Source organism: Cygnus atratus, chromosome 4 (assembly GCF_013377495.2).
Source record: "Cygnus atratus isolate AKBS03 ecotype Queensland, Australia chromosome 4, CAtr_DNAZoo_HiC_assembly, whole genome shotgun sequence".
Lineage (NCBI taxonomy): Eukaryota > Metazoa > Chordata > Aves > Anseriformes > Anatidae > Cygnus > Cygnus atratus.
Window position 1 is genome coordinate 44,182,637 of NC_066365.1, and position 23,320 is coordinate 44,205,956.

At 39.4% G+C, this 23,320-nt stretch overlaps 1 protein-coding gene across 1 annotated transcript in view; it reads left to right on the forward strand.

Moving 5' to 3' along the window:
- The window catches only part of TNIP3 (TNFAIP3 interacting protein 3), a 59,572-nt gene that overhangs the window by 28,304 nt on the left and 7,948 nt on the right, over nt 1-23,320 (forward strand). The window contains exons 4-13 of the mRNA XM_050710366.1: nt 651-737; nt 2,273-2,362; nt 3,474-3,539; nt 4,900-5,031; nt 8,482-8,610; nt 12,509-12,625; nt 15,301-15,426; nt 16,872-16,925; nt 18,214-18,372; nt 21,732-21,792. Coding sequence (XP_050566323.1) covers nt 651-737; nt 2,273-2,362; nt 3,474-3,539; nt 4,900-5,031; nt 8,482-8,610; nt 12,509-12,625; nt 15,301-15,426; nt 16,872-16,925; nt 18,214-18,372; nt 21,732-21,792 — 1,021 coding nt within the window. The remainder of the gene's footprint in view (nt 1-650; nt 738-2,272; nt 2,363-3,473; nt 3,540-4,899; nt 5,032-8,481; nt 8,611-12,508; nt 12,626-15,300; nt 15,427-16,871; nt 16,926-18,213; nt 18,373-21,731; nt 21,793-23,320) is intronic.

A 23,320-nucleotide genomic window follows, 5' to 3' on the forward strand; every position in this document is an offset into this window, starting at 1 on the left:
TCCATGCTCAGGTAGGGTAAGTGACTAGAATGGCAAGTACTAGGTCCTTAAGAGAAGAACAAAATCTGGCATTCTGCATTTTTGTGCAGCTCTTCTTCAAGGAAAGTAAATCGGTTTTCCAGTTACAGTGTTCCCCTAGACATCCTGGCTTTTGTAGGGGTGTCCTCTTCATCATAGCTTATCTATTGCTCTTTTCGAAGCATGACTCACTACACTAACTTTTTCTGTCATGGCAGTTCATGCTGTCTTACTGTCAGTTAATACTTGTCATACTTACATAAGTGCTTTGCTACAACTGGAAGCAGGGATAGAAAACCCTGTTGTCTTATTTACTGAAAAATGTACCCTTCCTTCCCTTACACATGCAACTTCCTCTCTCGGGGGCAAACTGGCCAGTCGACTGCAATTTGCATCTAGAGTACACAGAGTGCTGCCTTGCCTGGTGTATTAGTCATAGGCAGTGTGCTTGAACCATTCTGGGAAGCCCCAGCGAGGGATGAGGAAAAGGTTAAAATCAGAATTCCACCACCTAGGTTTTAGTCTCTGCTGCTTCCACGGGCAGCGCTTGTGTATCTTCTGCGTCTTTGTGCATTTCCCTCCACTCCTTTAAGGGATGTAAAATACCTGTTTCATTGCTCTCTCTTTCAAAGACCCGCAGTGAAACAAACGCTCAAGGCCGTCTTGGATGCACGTGGGCAGATGTGAGTGAAATGGAAGCTCCAGCAGACCTGCTTGAAGTAAGTGAATGTTTTGGCTCTCCTCTGATGTGCTGTTTGTGTAGCAGGCATGGCTTCACCTGGTGCAGGTACATGTCACTTTATAGATGGACAGTTATAGGCTCATTTGTGTGTTCCAGTAGAATCATCTGAATGATTTATGCTGCTTTAAAGTAGAAGGAAATATTACATATTTTTAGATACGCAATTCTTAGGAAGTCTTCCTTTCTCCACCCCCCCCATTTTTCCTACCACCCAGAAGTAATCTGGTCACTTTGATTTGTTATTACACAAAAGGTAGAAAGTGGTTCATTTTAGTGACCCAGCAACTCTGAGCAGCATTCAAACCAATTTGCTGAATGTATTTGTAACTTTTAGATTTGTGAGTTGTCATATTGATTTTAATAGACTGTGCACCTAAATATATGCCTAAGGCCCAGATCCTGAACACATGAGTAATTCCACCGACTACCATGTAATTTTTTCAGATACTTTAATTTAAACGTGTTGATGAACTTCTACAGGAAGAGGGACTATTTTCTGACATGGAAATTGAGTGCTCCAACATTAGAGCTTTGCAGGACTGGTTGGGGGTGAATACGTGGCCAGGATTTATGCATATGAAAAGACACAGTAGAAATATTCTGTGATCTTCTTCATTATTGTTGTAATTAAATTCTCTAGTTGAAGAAAATAAATTAATTTCAGGAGACATAAGACGTTAGAAGTGCTCACACTTTTATTCCCCATTTTCCCATGTATTTGTTAGAATTCAGACTAGGGAGAAAAAAAATATCCCTGACCACGTATCTGACCAAATGTATTTTTATGAATGTGTGCTTTTTATCCAAGCCGGTTCTCTTTTTATATATATATGTATATCACATGTTTGTCTTCATGAGAATTCATGGAAACTTCTTGGAAATTATGATATTTGTCATTGCCATTACAAAAATGAGGGCTTAGCTGCTTAGCTGCTGTTGTCCTTCATGGACAAAACTCCAAGTTAAATCAAACAATTGCAGATTGGACCGATTTTCCTAATTGCTCCAAATAGCCTATTCGTTTTCTGTATTGCATGTTTTGAACCCATTGTGCTAAAGATTATTGCTGCAGGCCTGCAAACACTTACTGGGCGTAAAACTACTAATTATTCTAGTTCTTGTAAACGAAGGGAATTACTTATACCCACTTTAACTTATGCTCAACTTTTGTGCTTTTACTATTTAGTTGTATTACCATCTGTAAGATAATTAAAAGCCTATTTTGTGTTCTATACCTCAGATGGTGCAATGAGACCTAATTTTGTCTATTTCACCACCCGTTTGCATAATGGCTCTGAAACACAGGCTAAGCAGGGTTAAAGCAGATGTAAGCTTCAGAATCTGCTGTCGGCAGGTGTTAAGATACTGATAGCAAATACACTGTAAGAAAATGTTGCTGTGTCACTTTCTTTACATTGCAGGTGTCAGGGTGGATGGGAGTTTTATATGATAATCATGACTTGAAGAGGGGATGCTAGAAGTATTCATTTTTGAACTTTTTTTTTCGTCTAGTCGAAGCACATACTACTGACCAAAAAGAAGACTCTATTAGCCAATTCTCTGGAACAACAGATTCTCTCACTGGAAAGACAGAGACGAGAGGTAATCTTAAGTTTACCTACCCTTAACCTTTACAGCTGTAACCTAAGATAGACATAACAAGTTCAGTAACATTTCCATGGCAGGAAATCATTGAGTGTTACTTACGCTGTATTTAAGCAGCAGTTGGTTTCATCAGGCAGTGCAGCAAGAGCTCTGTTTCTTCTCTGGAAATCTTATCCCCCATTCTTTTGAGGAAATTTCTATCTGGAGAATTTCCACTTCTCATTTCTTCACAGCCTGAAGCATGCAAGCACTTAAACTTGTGTTTAAATTAGTTCCTATAGTTCCTATATCTAGGCAGTTACATTTGGAGAACTGTTCCTAAAAACAAATGTTGACGAAATATTGTAACACACTTATAAATCCATAAGAGTGGAGATTTATACGTCACAAAGGGCAAACTTTCATAATGATCACTGTGGTAAAGGCCAAGGAATAACTGTGAGTAGTAGCAACTGGAGTTTTACCACAGGTATCAGCAAACTGGAAGCTGTTCTATTTCTGAGCATCCTAAAGAGTCACCATGCATCCTACAAATCAAAACACTTCTGGGAAACCTATTTGGCCTTCTCCAATAAAAATGCACACACATTGACTTCACTCATACCAATTTTATGCATGGTGTTTGCCAGTCTTCCCTGTTTTCCATGCATATGTTTGTTCAGTTTAGTGGTACTGAAAAAGGCAGGCAGGGTTTGCACCCACCTGTAATTGCAGTTGATACGTGTCTTCAATTCACTGTTTTGAAGCTGGTGACCTTCTAATTGCAAATATGCTTATGTAACTTAAAGCAAACTAACAAAAACGTCCTTAGCCATTTAGGAATTGCAGTTTGGGATTTGTACAGTGTTGCAAATGATTCACCTATAGTTTATTTTATATTTGCATCTTTCTTGAATGTTACTTCCTGAACATTCATCTGCCTTAGCTGAAATAACATAGAAATGGCACATGAGCCATAAAGCTCACCGGATTTTATGTTTACTTTTTCTTGAAATGGACTGTTCAGATAACAAAGAGGTTGTGAACACTCATAGCTAGAGAATCAGTCTCTTATATATTGACAGTGTTGAAATGAGGGTTATTTACTGTTTCTTCCTGATAATTACAGCTTCTGGAGGTGAACAAACAATGGGATCATCAATTTAGAACTATGAAACAGCTTTATGAAGAACAGGTAACAATGTTAACTGCTTCTATTGGAATATGAATGCTATCTGATGATTAAGTCTGTGCTTAAAAACCAACCAGCCATAGCTGTAGTAGTAGTATCTTTGAGTGGGCATGTGGGCACAATCATCATATTTACTTTGTCTTTTGTCTTTCGTTTACAGAGGTAAAATACCTAAATAAAATAAAATCACATTACATAAAAGTGAATTTTATGTATTTGCAGTCTTCAGTGGGACAAATAAGCAGAGAATAGACAAGCAAGCTGTGTCTAAATTAGTAGGGAACCATGGGTGGACATGACAGCAGAGGTATTCATGCCTTCCACAAGGTCAGACTTCAGAGCAGAATGACCTGAAAATTAGCCTGCAGTGTCTGGTGTGTCCAGCCACTGATACACTTTGTCACGCGTCTGTTAGTTCTTGTCCCATCTGTTGTGGTAATTTTCATTCTGGCTTAGGAAGCCTAGAAAGTCACCAGGGCTCTCTGTAATGGGGGAGCTCTCAGGTAAGTCTTCCATGAATGCCACCTTCTATAAGAAGAGACACTTTTTGCCTTTGAGAAACTGCTCTGTACAAAAATATTAATTATATATTAAAATACTCATAATATAAAAAGTAAATGGTAAATAAATACTTATTTACCTTTTTTTTTTTTTTGACAAGATGCCATTGTCATAGCTTTCATTCATTGTTTGCAGCTCTGTGGCATATTAGCTGCAGACATTATGATCAACTGCCTAGCAAAGCTAGCTGCTTAAAATATTTCTTGGTATTCTAAAAACTAAGTTGGTTCATAAACCGACACTTCTCTTATTTCCTTCTGTGAAAAGGAAGTTTGCCAAGTGACCTCATGTGCTTATCAGGAAAATTTTCTCTCTAATATTTTCCAGTAAGTTTTACTGAGATCTGGATCATTTCTTCCTTGACTTTTTTTTTGCAAAGAGAATTCAAATGTCTCTTCCTCATTTAATATGGGACAGTCTTATGCCTCTGGCCAGATTGCTTTGGAAGCGTACTAGTGCCGAGGCAGTCCATGTTGCAAAGGGAAAGAAAAAGAACATTAAAAATGGAGAATTCATATGCAGGAACAGCCCCATGGTAGCTGTGCTTTGGCACCAAAATCAGTGCTAGAGCCAACTGAGTTAACACCATGAGAGAAATTGCCCTAAATCATTAAGAGTCTCCCCTCCAAACAGAGCAGCAGGGTTTGGGGGGAGGAGTAAGTGGTTGGGCACTTTACACCCAACCAGATCCATGCCATTACACTAATTTGCTGAGAGTTGAAAGGATTTGGAAGCACCTTTGGGGTGCTGTGCCTTTCAGGATGCACAGTCAGCCCACCATGGTACATTATTTGCTTTTCAGCTGGCAGAAATGAAGACAAAACTGGACATGTCAGAGAGGAGAGTCAGTGAGCTGGAGGAAGAGAGACATCAGCATCCTGCAGAAAAGGAGAGGCTGCAAGTCCTGGGCAGAGACAAGCCGTCACAGGAAATGGTAGGAGGGTGCACTGTCACCCAGTGTCTTTCCTCTCTCTTCTACTAAGTGCACAGCAAGGGCTGTTGCAGACCCAGTAGATGGTGGTGCTGGGTTCTCATCAATATTGTGCCCAAGGCAGTGGCTGATCTTCTCTTTGATCAGAGAACTATGCATTGTGAGGCAGTCATTTCTGTAGAAATTGTCAGACCACACAGCAGTAGTGTGTGTGAGAAGGAATAAAGAGCAGATTGATGTGCATAGTTCAGATATTTTCTTCCTGAATATTCTTTTTAGGGTGAATTTCTTTCTGTCAGAGAAAGAAAATGCTACCGCAATTTTAAACGGAAAAGCTGCAGATATCGTATAAAATGCTCGACAATAAGAAGTCAGATCCCTGAAGCTAAATTCCCACCAAAGTAAACCCACCAACCAAAGTGATCAGCAAAGTTATACCAAATATACAGAAAAGGTTGTCTTTGCCCCATCTGGCAAGCACCAGAGAGTGAACAGTAACTATTCTCGTTCTGTTTCATGGTAACACACACTTCATAACCTCTTGTAAGAGCTTCTGACTGCTGCTCTGACAGCTGAAGGCAAGGTTCTCCTTTCTCATGGGAAACTTGATAATGTGAAACAAACCTGAAGACAAGTGGCAATCACATCACTTCCATTCTCAGATAAAATATACGATAGCTGCTGTAGGAAAAAAAAAGTGTAAAGCCCTTAACTTTTATTTTCATAGGCAGAACATTTGTCTTACTTGCTTAACTATTACAACATGGGTAAACATGTGCTTGGTTTCCAACCAATAGGCCTATTTACATGCTTCAAAGCAAACCATGTCATGAACTTGTTTAATCACTGCCTGTATTTGCCCTCAATATACAGTCAATACTAGACAATCCATCTTCCTGTTCATATTACTAAGATGTTTACTGTCAACTTTTTAATAAATGATAGCTGTGAAAAATAGGTAACTCTTTGGAAAGGTAACGATGAGCAGTACACTCTCAAATTGTTTTTCTACATACGAGAATAATGAACAAGGTAACTATATACTCTAAAAATCTCTTACGGGGACAGGTCAACCTGCCTGGCATACCAGCTTTAGAACAGCACTTTCTCTACAAATGATATGGCAGCCACTAAGTGCTTCTATTTCTTTTGAACTTCTTTACTTGTTGGATGCCCTGCAGGGATGCAGATCTACACCTTTGCAGATGTAGCTGCTAAAAGTAGAGAATTTTGAATGAGTATCATAAATTGTGATATCCACGTCAAGTTATGCTGTGCTGCCCACGGGGCTAGGTGAAGAAAAAGCAGTTCCAAGGGACAAATCAGAGAAATGCTTAAAATTGTTCAGCTTGAAAACACACAAGTAAGTGCGTTGCTTTAAAGTTCAGCATGCCGAAGGGACCTAGGCTGACAGATCTATCACGATTAATTTTGTAGGGCTTTGTATTTTTTTCTACAGCATCTAACTTTCTTCATACTTGCATTTATTTCATATTTTATATATATATATATAAATATATATAGTATTATATATGTATCTCTCTATATATTTTATTTTCTTAGAAGATAGCAACAGTTTTGTTTTTTTTTTAAATGTTCTTCTTCACTCCCTATAGCCATGGAGCTGGCATAGGCTGCAGAAGATTATTGCCAGAGCAGAGTAATAAGGTGTTTGTTTTCTAATTGCTTATCTAATCCAGCAGCCTGACAGGACCTTTTAAATTTATTTATTCAGAGTAGCTTCCCTGAGCCATATGGGAAAACCAGCAACAGCAAACAATCTCTGTCTGATGGGGCTATTTTTCTTTTTTGGTGCATCTGAAGGTATGACTGTCACACTGACAATGCTGTGAATTAAAAGTTATCTGTTCGCTTGTCCTCCATGGCCCACAGATGAAAACTGGCTGTTTTGGATATTTAAATTATTTTGTTCTCTCTGGGCTCAACTGTGTGCCCGTAGACGGTAATCAAAGACTTATGGTAAAGGAGCCATAAAACCTAAGATTAAGTGTTGAATAAGAAGCAATAACACTAAGAATTCAGATGGTTCAAAAACCCAAACAGACTGTGTTTGGGTTCATTATAAATGTCTGTATTCCCCAAGCTGTCCGCTTCGGAGAAGGAGAACGTGTGCTAGGAGAGCGGAAAAGGGGATGGCAAAGAGTAGAATATAGCTAAAAACCTACAAGGATTTTAGTGTGTGTTTGTTTTTTAATATCTTGAGGCATACAGAGACATGCCAACTTGAGTTAACTCCTGAGTGAGTTCCTTACAGAAATGTTCCAAGTAGTCTAGAACAAAGGAAAATAAGGCTACCTCCTGCATATGGGACAGTTTCTCAGGGGTGTTTTTCAGTGGCTTGATGTGTGCACAGTGATTCACTTCTTGTGAGCCCAGAGAGAAAATACCTAGTAGCTGACTGCACAGAGATAGGGCTGTTGCACAGAAAGAAAGCGTGCGTACGGTGTCATGTGTGTGTGATTGTTGGATCTCATTTCTTTATCACATAAAGCAGCTGCAGAGGAATATTTGAAGTTTTTTGTTGTTGTTGTTGTAGAACAGTCACTCTGTTTCAAATGTCTAAACAGCTTTCTCTAAGACAATTCGACAAAAGCAAGCTAGTCAGGAATGCATTACCCTGGAGAGAAAGGAGGGAAGCTTACACAATGCCAGTTACTTCAGGCTCTGATCTGAATCTTAGCTCCCCTCATTGTAAATTGAAAATAGCTGTGCTGAAAGCAATAGAAGTCAATCAAACTTAATTTGGCAAATCTGTCCTACTAATTTGTATAATAACATCTTGAAAGACTAGTATAAGTCCTGTTGCAAATAGGGACATCTTCGTGGTGGTTGCTGGGATGGAAGCAGTGTAGGCACACACTAAGAAGGGTTGAGCTCAAGACAACAAATGTGATGGGTTTAAAATAAAAAAAACTGGGTTTCAAGCCTCAGTTGGTAGCTTGGTAATTCTTGAGCAGGCTGAGGCCTGCCTCAGTCTCTTGAGTAGTGGGAAAAGCCCTCACACTGTATGATTCAGAGATGTGGTTTTGTCTCCAATGTTGTATGATATTGGGGGTGGCTGGGACTCCAGCTGCTTCTAGCCCTGGCATTGCATTGAGTAGATGAGACTAATGCAGGGTTGGGATGGTCATTTGTACACTTCCATTTGCCTTGGCCTGCCAGCTTTTTCATGCCTTTATGCAACTGCAGATTAAAGAGAGCAGGAATTTATTCTGGTTTGTTGCCTCTCTCTCATCATATGGTGAATGGTCAAAACAATTTCAACAGACTTTATCATATCTGGGTTTTCCTAACCATCCGTCTTCCTGTTGCTTTCCTTCCCAGCTGTGTTTGGGACACCAAAAATTCAGCACATCTGCCAGGCAGCAGATTATTTGAAAATTGTTTTTGAAAAATGGTTCCATCTGCATTTCTCTGTATTTTGCATCCCAGAAGGAAACAAAGGTTCTCAGTGAAGTCCTGCATGACATGAAGGAAGAGAACAAGCTCCTGAAGCAGAAGAATGCCTCAATGATAAGAAAACAAGAACACTATGAGTGTGAAATAAGTCGTCTTAATAAGGTATGAGCAAGAGTTGAGCCAGTGACTAGGACTTCTCCCTTTAATTCTAGGGTCTCTGATGTTAAGCACTAACACTACCTGATGACTTTATTTTCACTCCTTGGGTGAGCAATCTGTCCATGGTAGCAAACTAATGATCACTGTTAATCTATAGATCATAGATTCAGAGAGCTGGGGGAAGAAGCAAGAACTGAATTTAGCTAATACCTGTTCATGCTGCTCTTGGCAGGTTGTAGGATTTGCACTGTAAAGAAGAAAGTTAAGAAAATCTTTGGCTTCTTCTGTGAAACTTCTCTCTATCATAATTATGTTCTTTCTAGGTTTCCCCTCCTTAAAACAAAAGGGAAAGGGGAAATGGCACAAAACTGTTTTCATGCACATCCAGTGGAACACTGTGATAAAAAAAATTCGGACAGTTTAAAAACTGTTGTTTTACATATGTTCTGTCTGAGAATGGCTTCTCTTCACAACACATATGCTTCAGTCTTCTTATATGCATGCATGCATACATACATGAGTGTGTATATATATTTGTAGGTATGCGTGTGTGTGTGTGTATATCTCATTGAGGAAATTGCCATAAAATAGCTCGGGATTTTTTTTTTTTTTAACTGAGGGAAAGTAATAAATGTAACTTTGTTTAATCAAAAGATCACATAAAGCAGTGGGTGTTTTCTAACAATTCTGTATTTCATGGTGAACCACAAACGCTTCCTGAGGAAATGCACTGCAGTAACCATTGCTGTGTATCTTTAAGTGAAGCATAAATTGGAGGACCAGAATGTGTGAAAGTCAGGGCAAAAATGTAATGTTGCCATATTAAAATATCTGGCAATTTATGATCTCTAGCTCATTCTGAAATGCATTGGCAAGACTTGCTCAAAAACTTCTGTAACTTTCATTACAGATCTTGTTTGTATTTTATTTTATTTTTAGAATCTTACAGTGTTGTCTTACAGTGTTGTTGGGACTAAGATGTAGGTGAATAAACCATACTTTTAAATGAAACATCAGTTTTATGCAACATAGCTTCTCACATGAGTGTTGCTTTACTGATTTCCTGTGTAATCGCATCCTTCAGATCTCATGAATGCATGTAAGACTGTGCCCTTTTAAGTCTAGTAGCCCTGCTATTGCAGTTTCAGTGACTTCAAGTTCTTACAAATTTTCCTAAATCAAACTTCTACCTTAAAAATACTTTAACCTCAAAAATACTTTAAACTCCTTCTGCGTTACTTCTGTTGGAAGGCTGTTCTGGAGCTGTAACCCTTCTGTTATTAGACACTTTCATCCATTTCAGTTGGGCTTAATTTTTTTATTTAATTTATTTAATATTTAATTTGTTTTATTTATTTCATCTAATCAATTTAATTTTATTCAATTATTTATTTAATTTATTTTGGCCAGATGATATACTTTTTTTTTTGATAGTAGTATCAAACAAATCTGCTTCACTCCTGCTGTTACCCTTGCTCTTTACCTATATCAATGTGGAGCAAGCATATTTTCACTACAGGACAGTAGCTAAACTGACCCAAGTTTTTTGTTCCCTTAAATATATAACTGCTTGCTAATATGCATGGTTTTGCATATCAGTCATTTTAAGATGCTTAATTCCCAGATTATGGAAGATATTACTACTTGTTTTTAAGTACATTAACTTGTTTACTTCCAGCTTCATCCAGCATTGATCTGGTCATCCAGAGTACCCAAAATGTAGATCTTGTTCTGATCCTACTTTGATGTTTGCCATATGAAAGTGTTGTTGCAATAGTTTGGAATGCCATATCCCAAGACTGTTGGCTTTCCTGTTGCTGTTTCCTTGTTTCCCTTATAGTTCAAGTACTAGACAAATTTCTCTCTGACTTAATTGATAACTTTGCTTCAGCACCATCTCAGTTGTGTCATTCAAACATGGACCGATAGGCTGTAATTTCCCCATTAAGAAAATCTGTTTAAAATTTATTTTTTTTTAATGAAAGATTATCAGGTTAAACTCTGCTTTACTTCATCCAATTTCTCATGTCTGTAAGGCTTTTCTCTTCAAAATTTCTTCCCAAACCTGGCACACTCATGTGGTTAGATTAAGGGATCGCTAGTTGCATGGACCACATCCTGCTCATAACTTTGAAAACCAAGTCAGTTGTCTTTCAGTAATATAGTTTATATAGTTTCCTTTTCAATTAAAAAAATACATAAATATATATATATCTGTAAGAAAAACTCTGTGTTACTTGTCTTGCAATTTCAGGTTTCAGTTTTCAGTATTTCTAAATGAACATTATTTAACACTGTGTGAAGTTAAGCTGAGTTTAACTCAGTGAACTGCGAGGTCCTTCTCATTTTCACTTGTTCCTTGCTGGTAGCCATCCTGCCATTGCCACAGAGCTATATTATCCTCCTTCCTGGGTAATACAGTTTTTAGTCTTGCTCACAGCATCACTGTGTATTACCTTTCTGCTTGTGCCCATTTTTATAATGAAAGAAGCTCTTACAACTTTTTTGTAACATACAGCTCATGATACCTTGCAGCTCACTACCTAGAATTATGATACAAAAACTTCACTGACACTTGTGGCTGCTGACCTTCCACTCCCAATCTGAAAGCTGATGTGAAACTTGTTTTTATTATTTGTTTTGCTATTTGTGTAGAGCACTGAAGTGTCATATTGTAAAAGAGATCAGCAGTGGCTGGAAGGGACAAAAGGAAGATGAGTCAGAGAGCTATTTGTATCTACATTCTCCCATATTTAGGTATGGCCTTATTCATGTATGACATGGAATACGAACTTTGTCAATAGTATACCTCTTTCTCTTCTGCACTGTTCTTAGGGACAGTAGCTCACCAGATAAAAGGCCTCGCTTTTCTCTTCTGCGTTCCTTGTTGGAAGTGCTATTTTTCTCCCCTTTTTGATACTTCATGGAAGATGAGGTCCATAATACTAATCCTTGGGTTTCTTAGGTGCTCTTTTTTCCTGCTTGTCTTCTTCCCCTTCTCCCTTTTCCCTCTCCAAGTTATTTCCTCCCTTCTCTTACAACACAAGTGGTGCGTGGCCAGTCAGGGGGAGCTGGGGACCACTAGCAAGAAGGGAACCTTCTAAAGTGGAGGAAATTAGCTGAGTCCATATGTTCTGTGAGAGATGCAGAAAAGCACTGAAATTGAAATGTGAGTGTTTGTGGTAGAGTAAATAAGAAATGTGTAAGTGTGGTTATAGACAGAAAGTGGTAAGAATGATTTAAGAACTATTCCAGTCCAAGGGACAGCTGTGGAACACTATTAAATAAATAAAATCTGCAAAGAAGTGTAGCAGAATTTGACTGAAAAATAGTATAAGAGCATTCTCAGTGTAGTGTGTATACATAACTCCCTCTAGTGACAAGTTATAGAGACTACATAACTTCGTCTCGATGTGAGTATTCACTTTGGTTCCAGCTGAAGAAACTTGTACTCCTGGTGCAAAAAGTGTTTCAGTCCAACTTTACTATAGGAACATTTATAGGCATAGTCGAATGCTACTTTAACATTCTTGGGTTGTTTGGTCTTTCGACACCGGTCTCGGTGTTCTCAAATTCTGATTTGCACAGGGAAAATGGCATTTCTGAATGAGATTTGCAGCTGTGATTTCCACAGCTAGTTGTCGGTTATAGTTTAAGTAAAAGCACAGTCTTCTAAACTACGCCATCTCAAATTCATGGATCTAGTGTGGGCACTTTGGAAATTTGGACTTAGGCATACATACATGTTATTCATAATATTCACTGTATATAATTGAAGCAACTGCAAATGAATGAAAAAAGTCTGTGACTCTACTTAAAGAGAACACTTCATAATGATGTGAAGTAAATCCTTCTGATGTGGTGGGTCTCGGAACAGTAACTATGATGTTTTACGTTGCAGGCCCTTAAAGATGTATTGCAAAAGAAGCACCAATCTGTTCCTGGGACTCCTTCAGAGGGGGTTGACAAGAACAGCCTTGAGGACATGAGAACCCAACTTGAAGTTCTCCAGCAGCAGGTGAGAATGGGTGGAAGCAAGCCTGCCTTGAATTTCATGCCACACGATTTTGCCTTCTCTCCCAAGAACAGTGCCTGGCTGACTTGCTATATAATACTTTTGAACGGAAGAGTTGTAGTCCATTCAAATTGGTGTTTCCTAAGATGCTGTCATCACAGCAGTGTCCATAAAGTGAAATTCACTCCTTGCGAAAGACTGGAGCAAGCTCTTGTGTAGGATTTCAAGCTGCAGAATGGCTCTTGTGATTTTTGGAGGCGTCCTGCCAGCTCCCTGCTAGGGACTGAATTTCCTCCAGAGAGAATGCCAAACTTCATGAGTTACTGATGAATTTGTTGCTTGTGTCTTCTGCTCCTTATATCGTAGAAGTTGAAAGTTTAATGAATTGTCTAGAGAATGCTGGTCTTGGAAAATTAGTGTTGGTATTGTAGTTGTTCAAAGTGTGGTGCGAGACATTTGAATCTATAACCTGCATACCAATCACTACAGAGAGTCGTATTTTTTTTATCTTCATTTTGAGCAATTCAAGTGCTTTGTGCACTCTACATATGAAAGAATCTGTTTAAAAGCATGATACTTCTCAGATAATCTAACAATTTTGGTCTGTCATCCTGGACAGTGTTAGGGCTAACATTATTGACACACAAATGGATGTGATCAGAATGGGAATTTTATTCAATGGGAATAAAATACTTGTTTCTGTCACGTTTGACAGCAGAGCCAGATTTTGCTCTCTAATGTAATGCTTGCCACATGCTGGAGAATAAAATCCTGCACTTGATTGTACAGTAATGAGTTATTTCATTCTACACAATAAAATAGAGTAAACCTTTTTTCTTTTTTTTTTCTTTCCTTCAGAATTCTCATGGGGCAACCGTTTTATGATTGTATTTTTCTAGTTGTATAAATCAGTGCAGTGAGTCCAAACTTCCTTCTGCACGAAATGGAGCAGAAGGCTCTGTTTGGAGGAGGGACCCCTGGGACACACAATGTGACAGAGCCTCACCAGAGCTTGGCTGTCACCAGGCCATCCCTGGCTACTACAGAAGAGTTAAAGGCATTCATTCCTTGGGAGATGTCCCCCTATTTCTCAAGACAAGAGAATATACTGACAAAACTGTGACAAAGTTTGCTCCCTTGCAGCTTCAACAAATGGTACAGCTGGGGAGCGGAAGGGAAGTGAGACAGCAGCGAGCGAAGTAGGAGAGAAGAAATGAGGGAACACTAAGAAGAAGTGCATGTAGATGGACAGGGGTCAAAGAGAGCTACATGTCTGCAAATGACTGCTTTGCCTCTGTTTTGGAGGGTCAGTAGTGCTCGTGCCTCCTTCAGGCACAGGCTGTGAGCTGAGACTCCACGCTGCCACACAGAAAGCCTTTGTTCATTTTATACGCTGTTATTCAGGAAGGGGGTTATATCTAGTGGGGGACCATCACATCCAAAAAACCCTTGCAAAAATTAGCTGCAATAGGCAGGTCATGCAAATTTATAGAGCCCTGCGTTGACTTTTTTTTTTTTCTTTCCCTGAGTTATTAACATTTCTTTACTTCTCCTGTATAGTCATAATACTGCTGCCAGCAAAAAAGAAAACTGGGTCTATACTAGGGGCAGAGCATGAGGCACAGCAACCAAATTCTGTGAAAGTAGAAATCAGCTGGCTTTAGTGACCAACTGAAAGGACTCCTGAAAGCTCTGATGATAGTTCCCTCTCCAGTGTGCTTTTGTTGTTATAGAATAATAGAACCATTCAGGTTGGAAAAGACCTCTAAGATCATCTAATCCAACCTTATCTGTCAGTGAAAGTGCCACCAACCTTCAGCTTCATACAAGGTGGGTGCCTGCCCATTAGCTGAAGAACTATGGGTTTCTTTCCACAGTGTTTCAGCCAAGGTGTAAACTCCTTGACTGTCCTGAATAGTTCAAGTCTTATGGTCATAAATATATGGCCGTAGCTCTAAATACTATCACTCTGCAGAGCTTAATCCTTTGGGCCACACTCTTGTTAGAGAGTTAGAGCAGCAGAAAAGGTAAATCTGCAGGCAACTGCAAAGGCATAAAACAAGGTAGGCTCAAGGCTAAGCTTGTCATGTGGTATTCAGTGGGCTATGAAAAAGGCAGGATGTTCTTTGATCACAGTTGCTCTTCGTTAGGTTGGATAAAATGATAATCTTCTGTCAGACAGTGTGATAGAAGCCATTTTTTTTGTGCTGTGTGAGCACCTCCGGTCTCCACCAGAATGCTAACTGGTTGCATCTGAGATACCGGACGGAGTAAAAGATGTTTGTAATTGAAAAGAAAACTGGAAAAAAAATCATAAAATGTCTGCTCTACTACCGTTTATCCCTTAAAAAGATCCATGTCTTCAGTATTTTGTATCTTATTTATAATTGTTAAAATGGATATTCCACAGTAAGCCTTTTAATTATGACTATCTACAAACAGTGAAGCTGTGGACTGTTTCAATTGATGTGCCACTGTGGAATTGTCATTTTGTATTGTTCATTTAAAAAAAAAAAAAAAAGGCGAGGGAAAATCTTTTGGTTGCAGGGCTGTAAAGAGGGATCCTTTTGGAATGCATCCCACTGCTTGGCCATTGTTTAAAAAGCAACTATACAACAAAGTGAATTAAAATTTCTGTTGTAGCTCTGCTGAAATTCACATAGTCATAATGATTGCAGGTACAAATATATGAAGAGGACTTCAGAAAGGAGCGATCTGACAGAGAAAGACTTAATGAGGAGAAAGAAGCATTGCAGAAGATTAATGAAAGATTACAGTCTCAACTGAATAAACTAAACTCTCAGGTATGAGTCAAAAGAAAGCCACTATCGCCAGCACATGTGTATTTTATTTTTATTTTCTCACTCTCCACACAATCCAAGGCTTTCTGGCTTCCATTAATTGACATTGGATTTTATGTGAGGTCACCACCTGGGATGAAATCATTCTGAAGTAATGTAGTAAGATGAGAAATGATTAGAGACAACTTCCAAATTAAGTAGATGAAGGGAGTGTTTATTGCAAGATCTCTTCAAACATATCTTAAAATGGAGGGGGGGAATCAAAAACAAATCCAGAGGACTCTTGATTGTTTCACTGGCACTTGATATGAGAGTTGTAACATCAAACCAGCTTTTGAAATAAAAAGCGTCTGTAATGAATGCTGACCTCTGCTATGGAATTACAGAGCAATATTAATATCACTGAAGAAAAAAAAGTCTCCATCCAAATTAGCTGAGCAGCCTCTGGAATAATTTCTTGTTGCAACATCCTTTTTATCTCTTCAGAGTAGTGTCAGTATTCTGTTCACAGACATTCAGGAAGCCAAAGCAAAGTCATGGCATGCAAAATTTTGAGCTTTCTCAACTCCCTTTAAAAATTATGAAATTTTGAGGTTTCCTGTCTTGACAAAGTTGTGCAATGTCTTAAAAGAATGGCTGATTACCAAAATGTTCTGTGATGATTTATTGTTCTCCCCGACTTTGTTTTGAAACAGAAACTGCGGTATTGCCTTATTTTCAGCCAAGCCATTCATCATTACTAGCAAGATCTTGCAATAACGTCAGAGGCAAGGTGCTGTCCAGTGTTCCTCACTGCCACCAGTTTCAGTTGTAGAGGAGCACAGGTTGGGCATCTTGACTGATGCTAGGGCACTGCTGGGGTTGGGCCTGAGGCTAACCTGTACTTTTGTAGGTGCTTGGAAGCATTTCATGCAGGTGTAAAAACCAACCAAAACCTAGCGGTGCCAGAGTGAATGCCATTCAGGCCATCCCAGGCATACAGAAATACCTGGGACAATCTGTTACTTTGCATGAAATAACTTTTAGTTATATTTCCCCTACCCAGTAGCCCACTCCTGGGTGGTTCAATAAGGTGTGTGTGTAGGACACATTTGTAGATGTGTTTGTTATCAAAGACATCTTCCTATATATTTTTGCTCCATCTAGAGAGCATAAAACCCCAAACTTCTTGTATGGCCCTGACTGGTCAGTCAGTGGATGCTGTGAGAACCTCTCAAAGCAGTGACAGTGAGCAGAGGGACTATAAATGGGGCTAACAGGCCTCTCCCACTCCTCCCCAGCCTCCCTGGACCAGGAGCAACAATTTATCTGCAGTGCATGCATACTGTGCGGCCTACAGGTGGTACAAGCTCTGTGTGATATGCCCCTGCATTGCAGTGACAGGAACAGCTTTGGATGCGATTTTTCAGGATTTGATTTATCAGGGTGAATATTTCATTTATTTTCAGATTAAGACCTGTGTGAAGGGAAAGGAAAAACTAGAAAAGCAGTTACAGCAGCAGGTATGTTTCTATTTACCTGTGCCTTGTTGTTAGATGTAAATGAAATGCTGGCCCTCGGGAGCAGTGAGGAACTATCTCCATTTCTTATGCTCCCGCTCTCTGCCTCTGCTTGTCAGCCACCAAAACCAGTGGCATTAGATGTGACAGGAGGGGCTGAAGGGTTCAAGTTCTTTATGTTGGGAGAACGAGCATGTCCGTTCTTCCTCCTCCTACCCTCTTGGGAGGGAGGAAGAAGGGCACTTACTCTCGCAACATAGAGATCTTGAACCCTTGACAGAGGATTGATGCCATACATAACTGGCTATCATCTGCAGGACAGATGCTGGGACGTGCTGGTGTATTCTAGTTGAGACAGGAGATGGAGGCTAGTGGAGTTGTACCTGAGGCTCACCTATATACGGAGGCTCAGTACCAGGCTTTAAGCTATCCTGTGTGTTCAGCTTCAGCTGCTGGCCCAAATCCATTCCACGAGTTATCTGTGGCTATGGATGGATGAGAGAGACCAGTAGGGTGTGAATTTGCAGCGCATCAGATGTTCCACAGTATTTTCCTCTGCAATTCCTCCTTTTTCATGTAGCCTTTATCACAGGGAATTTCTGAGGCACTGGTACACGCACAGGCAGCCACTGCTGAGTGGTTGGGACACTCGGAGCTTACGCTTGGGAGCGTCTTGTTTGTCTCTTCCTGCTTTGGGATGTGATTAAACAAGCTTATGAAGTACTTTAAATATGAGAGGAGCCATGCAGCATATTTATTAGTTTATTTTCTTAAGTCAAATTATTTAGTTCTGACTCATCTTTCATTCCTCCTTGTTCTGTCCTTAGGCAAATTCCCATTAATTCTACTGGGACGCAGAAAGCCTAAGAAAAGGCACAACCAAATCTCAAGACCATAGACTTTGGTCCTTTACCAATATTATTTATTTTTCTTGTTATGCAAATGCCTGTCCACGTGTAGTTCTGCTTCGAAGTATTGAATGTTACTAATGTGTAATGAAAATCTCTTGAATATGGAAAGCACGCAGAAATATGCTTGCCATATATTGAAAAAATATATTTTCTAACATAAAAGGTGTCAAGACTCTGGCATGGCAAAAGTCAAATTTCTTAAATACTTTTTTAATCATGAACAGTCTGAAGAAGCTAAACTTCATTGTAACCCATGCTGACAGAGGGAATTTTCTTCCCTGTTGCTTTTCACCAATGAATTTGTATGTGGATATTCTGTTGGTTGTCATATCCTGCTAGTAATGCATTTTTTTGTTCTTGCTTTTCTTAATTTTTGACAGACAAAAGACCTCCCGGTACAGTCTGAGAGGCCCAGCTACCCACCTCCACTCTTTCTCTCCCCATGCGTTAATTATGGGAACTGTGGGTTGGTTCTTCACTATCAAGATCCTCGAGTACATCCAATGTCTCGCAGGGCACAAGAACAGCAGCAGCACTCAGTAAGGTTCCCACCTTCTCCCGTTTCACAGGGGCACTGATTTTCTCACAGCGTGGTGACCACAGAAGAATTAACGTGGTGCTATCACACTGCTGTCCTCATCAGTAACTAAATCTGTTGTTTTTTGCCTTGTTTTGGTGCCAAGTCAAGATTTTTTACTGGTTTTAGAATTATCCCTAGATCTGGAAGAGCCTTTCTGATCTCTGTACAGTCTCTCTTCCACGTTTGTCTTCCCCCAGATGCTGATTTTCTTTTATAAGCTTGTTCTTTTCTTCTTTGCTGTTCCTGTGTCTTTGGTACTGAACTGCACACAGAGTGCTGCCATGTCTCAATCGAAGCATAACCCACTGAAATCTGTGCACAGAGGAAAAAATGCAGCAATTTAAATGTATGGTTGATAAGTTATACTTTAAGTATATACTCTTATATATTTTAAATTTATTTTGGCAAACACTGTTCATCTATAAAACCACAAGAAGAAAAAGAGATTATACATTTGTTTTCCATGATGCTTCTGGTCATTCTATAATTAAAAAAATAAAGTTGTTCAATTGGATTCTTGTTGGTTTCTTAGATTAATTTACATACATGTAAATGCAGAGCCTTTTCTAGCTGGAGCCCAGTTCTGGGCATACAAAGTAAATGACAGTGACACAATTGGGTATTTAGTTGCAGTTGGCATTATTCTGTTCTCTTCCCTCTATTCAGCTGAAGAAAGCTTGTTGACTGATGTCTTATTTCCATGTCCTACCCTGAGTATTTCTGTCTCTGGCTCTATTACTGGAAAATTACTTTCGTGCTTCACTTACGGTTTCTGTATTCACAGATAATACAACCGTCCTCCCGCCAGGCAGTACCCCTGTAAGCAGGCTGCACAATCACACGTTCCCCGTACACGTTCCCACACGCTGACAAGCTAGTGGCAGGGTGTACAGCACTGCTGTTCAACTCTAAGGGCGAAGCCCCAGATTGTGTTGCTTGTGCTGAGTAGTATCTTCCTTCTGGTACTCTATGTGAAATGGGATTATGTGAGGAGTGAGGTTTACTATGGGTGAGGCACTCAGACAGAATGCTTTAGGAATGCAATTTTCCCAAGCAAGCCTGTGTGTTGGAAGAAGGAAAAAAAAAAAAGAGCATAAGTGGAAGTTATATCTGAGCGTGGATAACACAGTGGGAAATTTTAATTTTTTCCTGGCACACGACAAGGTCCTGTCTTCCTTCGCATGCAGAGGAATCCTTTGCCTTGGGGCAGGTTAAGTCAGGATGAGTTGTCTATTTCAAGAAAAATACTGCTTCAAAGAATGACATTTTTGAAATGCTGTGGGTTATCTAACAAGTAGGCTGTGCTTGTTCAAAACCAGTGAGAATAAATTTAAACATGGTGAATGCCATTTCTGCCTATAAAGCTGTTGCCTATCAAAAGATGTTCATTATTTGTGAAATTACAGTTTAGTTTCTGCAAGACACGTATAAGGCTTTTCGACTGCAGAAATCCATTTGAAAAGCTGTGGTCAAACGAGTCATTTCTATAGTCCGTGAGTGTGCTTATCTGCTTGTTTATCAGAGTTGGAAGTATCGCAGAATGTTTTTCACTGCAATTTGGACTCTGTCCCAGATTATTTTGGCTCTTCTCCCTGAACTTTCATCATCTGGGTTTCTAATTCAGCAAGGGATCACTGGGTTTACAACTTTGCCATTCCTGCTGGAGCACTGGGGTCAGTTTGACTGGTTGCTTTGTAACTCCCAGTTTCATTCTGAGTTTTCTTTGAAATTCTTCGCCTGTGAGAGCGCAGTGTTGCTGCTCTGAGCTTTTGATAACTCCCTGAGCAATTTGTTAGCAATGAAGAAAGGTGTTAGAATTTAATGAGTGTCCTGAGTTAACATATGTAATCCTGTGTGTTTAGTCTGTGCTTTTGCTTTTTCAATCTTTTTATATCTTGCACCTTTTCGTTCCTTTTACATTGTCAGTAGAAATGTTTTTGTTTAGTCTGACGTGAAATATATTTCTAGTCTCTGAAATTCATTCAGCTTTGCATTGTGTATGTATGAAAAAGAAGAGTGGATCAGAGAACAGAAAATTCAGTAGAAACTCAGAAGAGCAATGCAAATAAGTGTATTTTAAGCCATCAGTGGAAAAACTGCATAAAGCAAAGCACAGTCTTGCTTTGTATCAAAGTGTGTTTTGTTTGCCCACAAACACAGAATTAGTTAGTAATTCATGTGGACATTATTATTTAAGTGAAGATAGGATAGTTCCTTTTTCCTAACAGTGTAGGATAGCAATTACTGCTATGTAACTGCAAATGACAGCATACATAAAAGTTAAATCTGTTTTCTGTATCTACAGCTTCATCCTGCTGCCTTAATTTAGGCAGAACTTCTTCAGAAGTCAATGAAATTTCTTTTCTACAAGTTGAAGTGTGTAAGAGTCTCCTTGGGACTATTCAGGGTTTTGTCAAGAGCAATTTCTGCAAAACAAGAATCATTTTACCAGTTTAACTAATTTGAGGCAGTAATTACCTGGAATTTGATGAGCTTGCATGTAGTATTCAAACCAAATTGCTGGTTTAATATAGCTTCAACTGAAATGTCTGGTCCCAAAATTGTTTCTTTAGTGGCAATGTGCTACTTATTTACCACAGTGTATGGTATAAACTATGCTGCAGTTTTTCTTTCTTCCTTGCTGTTGTTTGCCGTAAAGGATTTCCCTGGACAAAACTATGCCTGCATGGACATAACCTTCCCAATACATCCTCTTAGAAGGAAGATGGGGAACCTTTCCATCCCACAATATTTTCAATAAGTTATTTGATAACAGCTAATGTAATTGCAACACAAATGCTAATCTGTGGAAAGGGAGAAGGGAGAGAACTTGACTCAAAGGATATTCCTATCATGCAAAAAACTGTGTTTACTCATACCGAAACTGGAACAGCTTTACCTGTTAGGTCGGCATGTGTGCCAGGTTTCCCTGGGCTTCCTAAGTACAGAAGATAGAACCAGTTAAAAATGTGATCTCTGCTATTATTTTCTGGTCCATTTTAGCAGTAGCGTACTACAAAGTCCTTTTAAAACCTGATTTGTTTTTGTTAATGTTTGTTTTGATTTGGGGGATCTAGAAAGGCTTACACCAATATTTTAAATCAGTTCAGCATTTAAACCGTGTTGCAAAAAAGGAAGCAAGCTGAAAGACTCGATCAGTGGAAACATAAAGCTAAATATAAAATTTTTGTAAACTACTTTTGTATGACTAAGAAAAAGCTTCACAGCACGATTATGTTTTTAACATGCCACTGTTCCTTTGTTTGAAGTGTCTATGAAGTCTATATTGCTGTAATAATGTTTTATTGTTCTGTGCAGCCAGACTATCAGTGGTATGTTCCTGACCAGTTTCCGCCAGATGTGCAGCACAAGGCAAATGGTAAGACAACAGCTGTACAGAGCATATTTTAAATGTACTTTTTAAAATAAGGGCCTTTGAGGGTTATATAGTAAACTCGCCTATTTATCTGTTGAGGGTTTATGTGACAGCTTTGCCTCAGAGAGCTGAGGCTGGTGTATGTGCAACACAGGTGAGGTTTCTAATGTAATACAATCTGCGTTAGAGCTTTCAGCTTCATTGCAATTTGTAAAATATCTCTATTGCACATTAAGGGATCGTACATTTACCTCATTAACTGCCTAGTAAGAGTCCTAAAGAATAGATATCCTTAGAGTTGTCCTTAGAGCTTCTGTTGCTCTAAGACTAAATTTAATGATGGGCTGAACCTGGGGGCCGGGGTGGAGCAGGTTTTAGAAGCCCTTGGTAACAAAGTGCAGGTTTTAGGATGTCATTTCACTTTAAAGGCAAAATGCCTGTTGCTGTTCTTGATCTGCCTTGGTAGTTCACAGTGCCAGGTCTGAAAATAAGACCGTTTAAATGGACAAAATTAATTACTTGCTGAAGTGTCGGTGCAAGCAATCTGCTGGAAACCAGAAAAAGCATTTAGTATTTGTACCCGGATTTGAAATCATGCAAAATTCCTTGGTGGTTTAAAGTACTAGGTTCAGACTGCTCAAAAGACAGATGCCAGAGAGCACAAAGAATAAGGGATGTTATTCTGGGTGGGAATCTGTCCCTTCATGTCATCTTCAGAAATTTCCCAAAGCCACACCTTTTTTCTCAAAAGTAGTCAGGGATGATGGCACATAAAGTTTTGTGTTTTGCTCTGTTCTTATGTCTCGTGGTTCATTTGTAGTGATACCATCTCAGAGGGATAATACATCATCCTGTGCAGCGCAAAGGGACCAGCAAGGTTCACTCGTGTGTGCTGCGGGAGCACGTGTGTTCCATCTGGGTGCCATGTCACGGTGCAAGTGGACACCACATGGGGTGGGAGGGAGTCCTCACCAAAAGCTGTTTTGTAACTAGAAGAAGATGGCTACAGAGGAACTCTTCCGTTGTTTGTTGTCCTCCACATTTGCAGAAAAGAGAGGGTAGGGTGGGAACGTAGCTTGCCAAAATGGAGGATGAGCTTCCCATAGATACATGGCAACTGCTTGGAGGGTTCTGATGTGGTTGTAGGGAAAGTAGAGCTGTGACTGCAAGAGAGGCCAGGAGATTAATTTTGTAGTTCCTCCCACTTAAACTCGGAGTGATTTATTGCACCAGAGAATACTGAGAGGATGTTTATACCAGTGTATGAAACAAGTCCAGCCACCAACTGCAGCTGTGGTCCAGGGCAGTACACTTATGGAATATGAAGAAAAGAGAATTCTTTCGCACTGCTTGATTATAGTAACTTGACTTCTGTCTCCCTGAAAAAAAAAAAAAAAGTTTTTAAATCCATACTTTGTCTATTACTGTTCCTTGTCCAGAACATCCAAATACCTCCTCCACAGTGGAACAGTGTTTAGGAAACTCAGACTTTTTTCTTCCCTTTCTCTTTTAGTGACCATCAACAGGAATT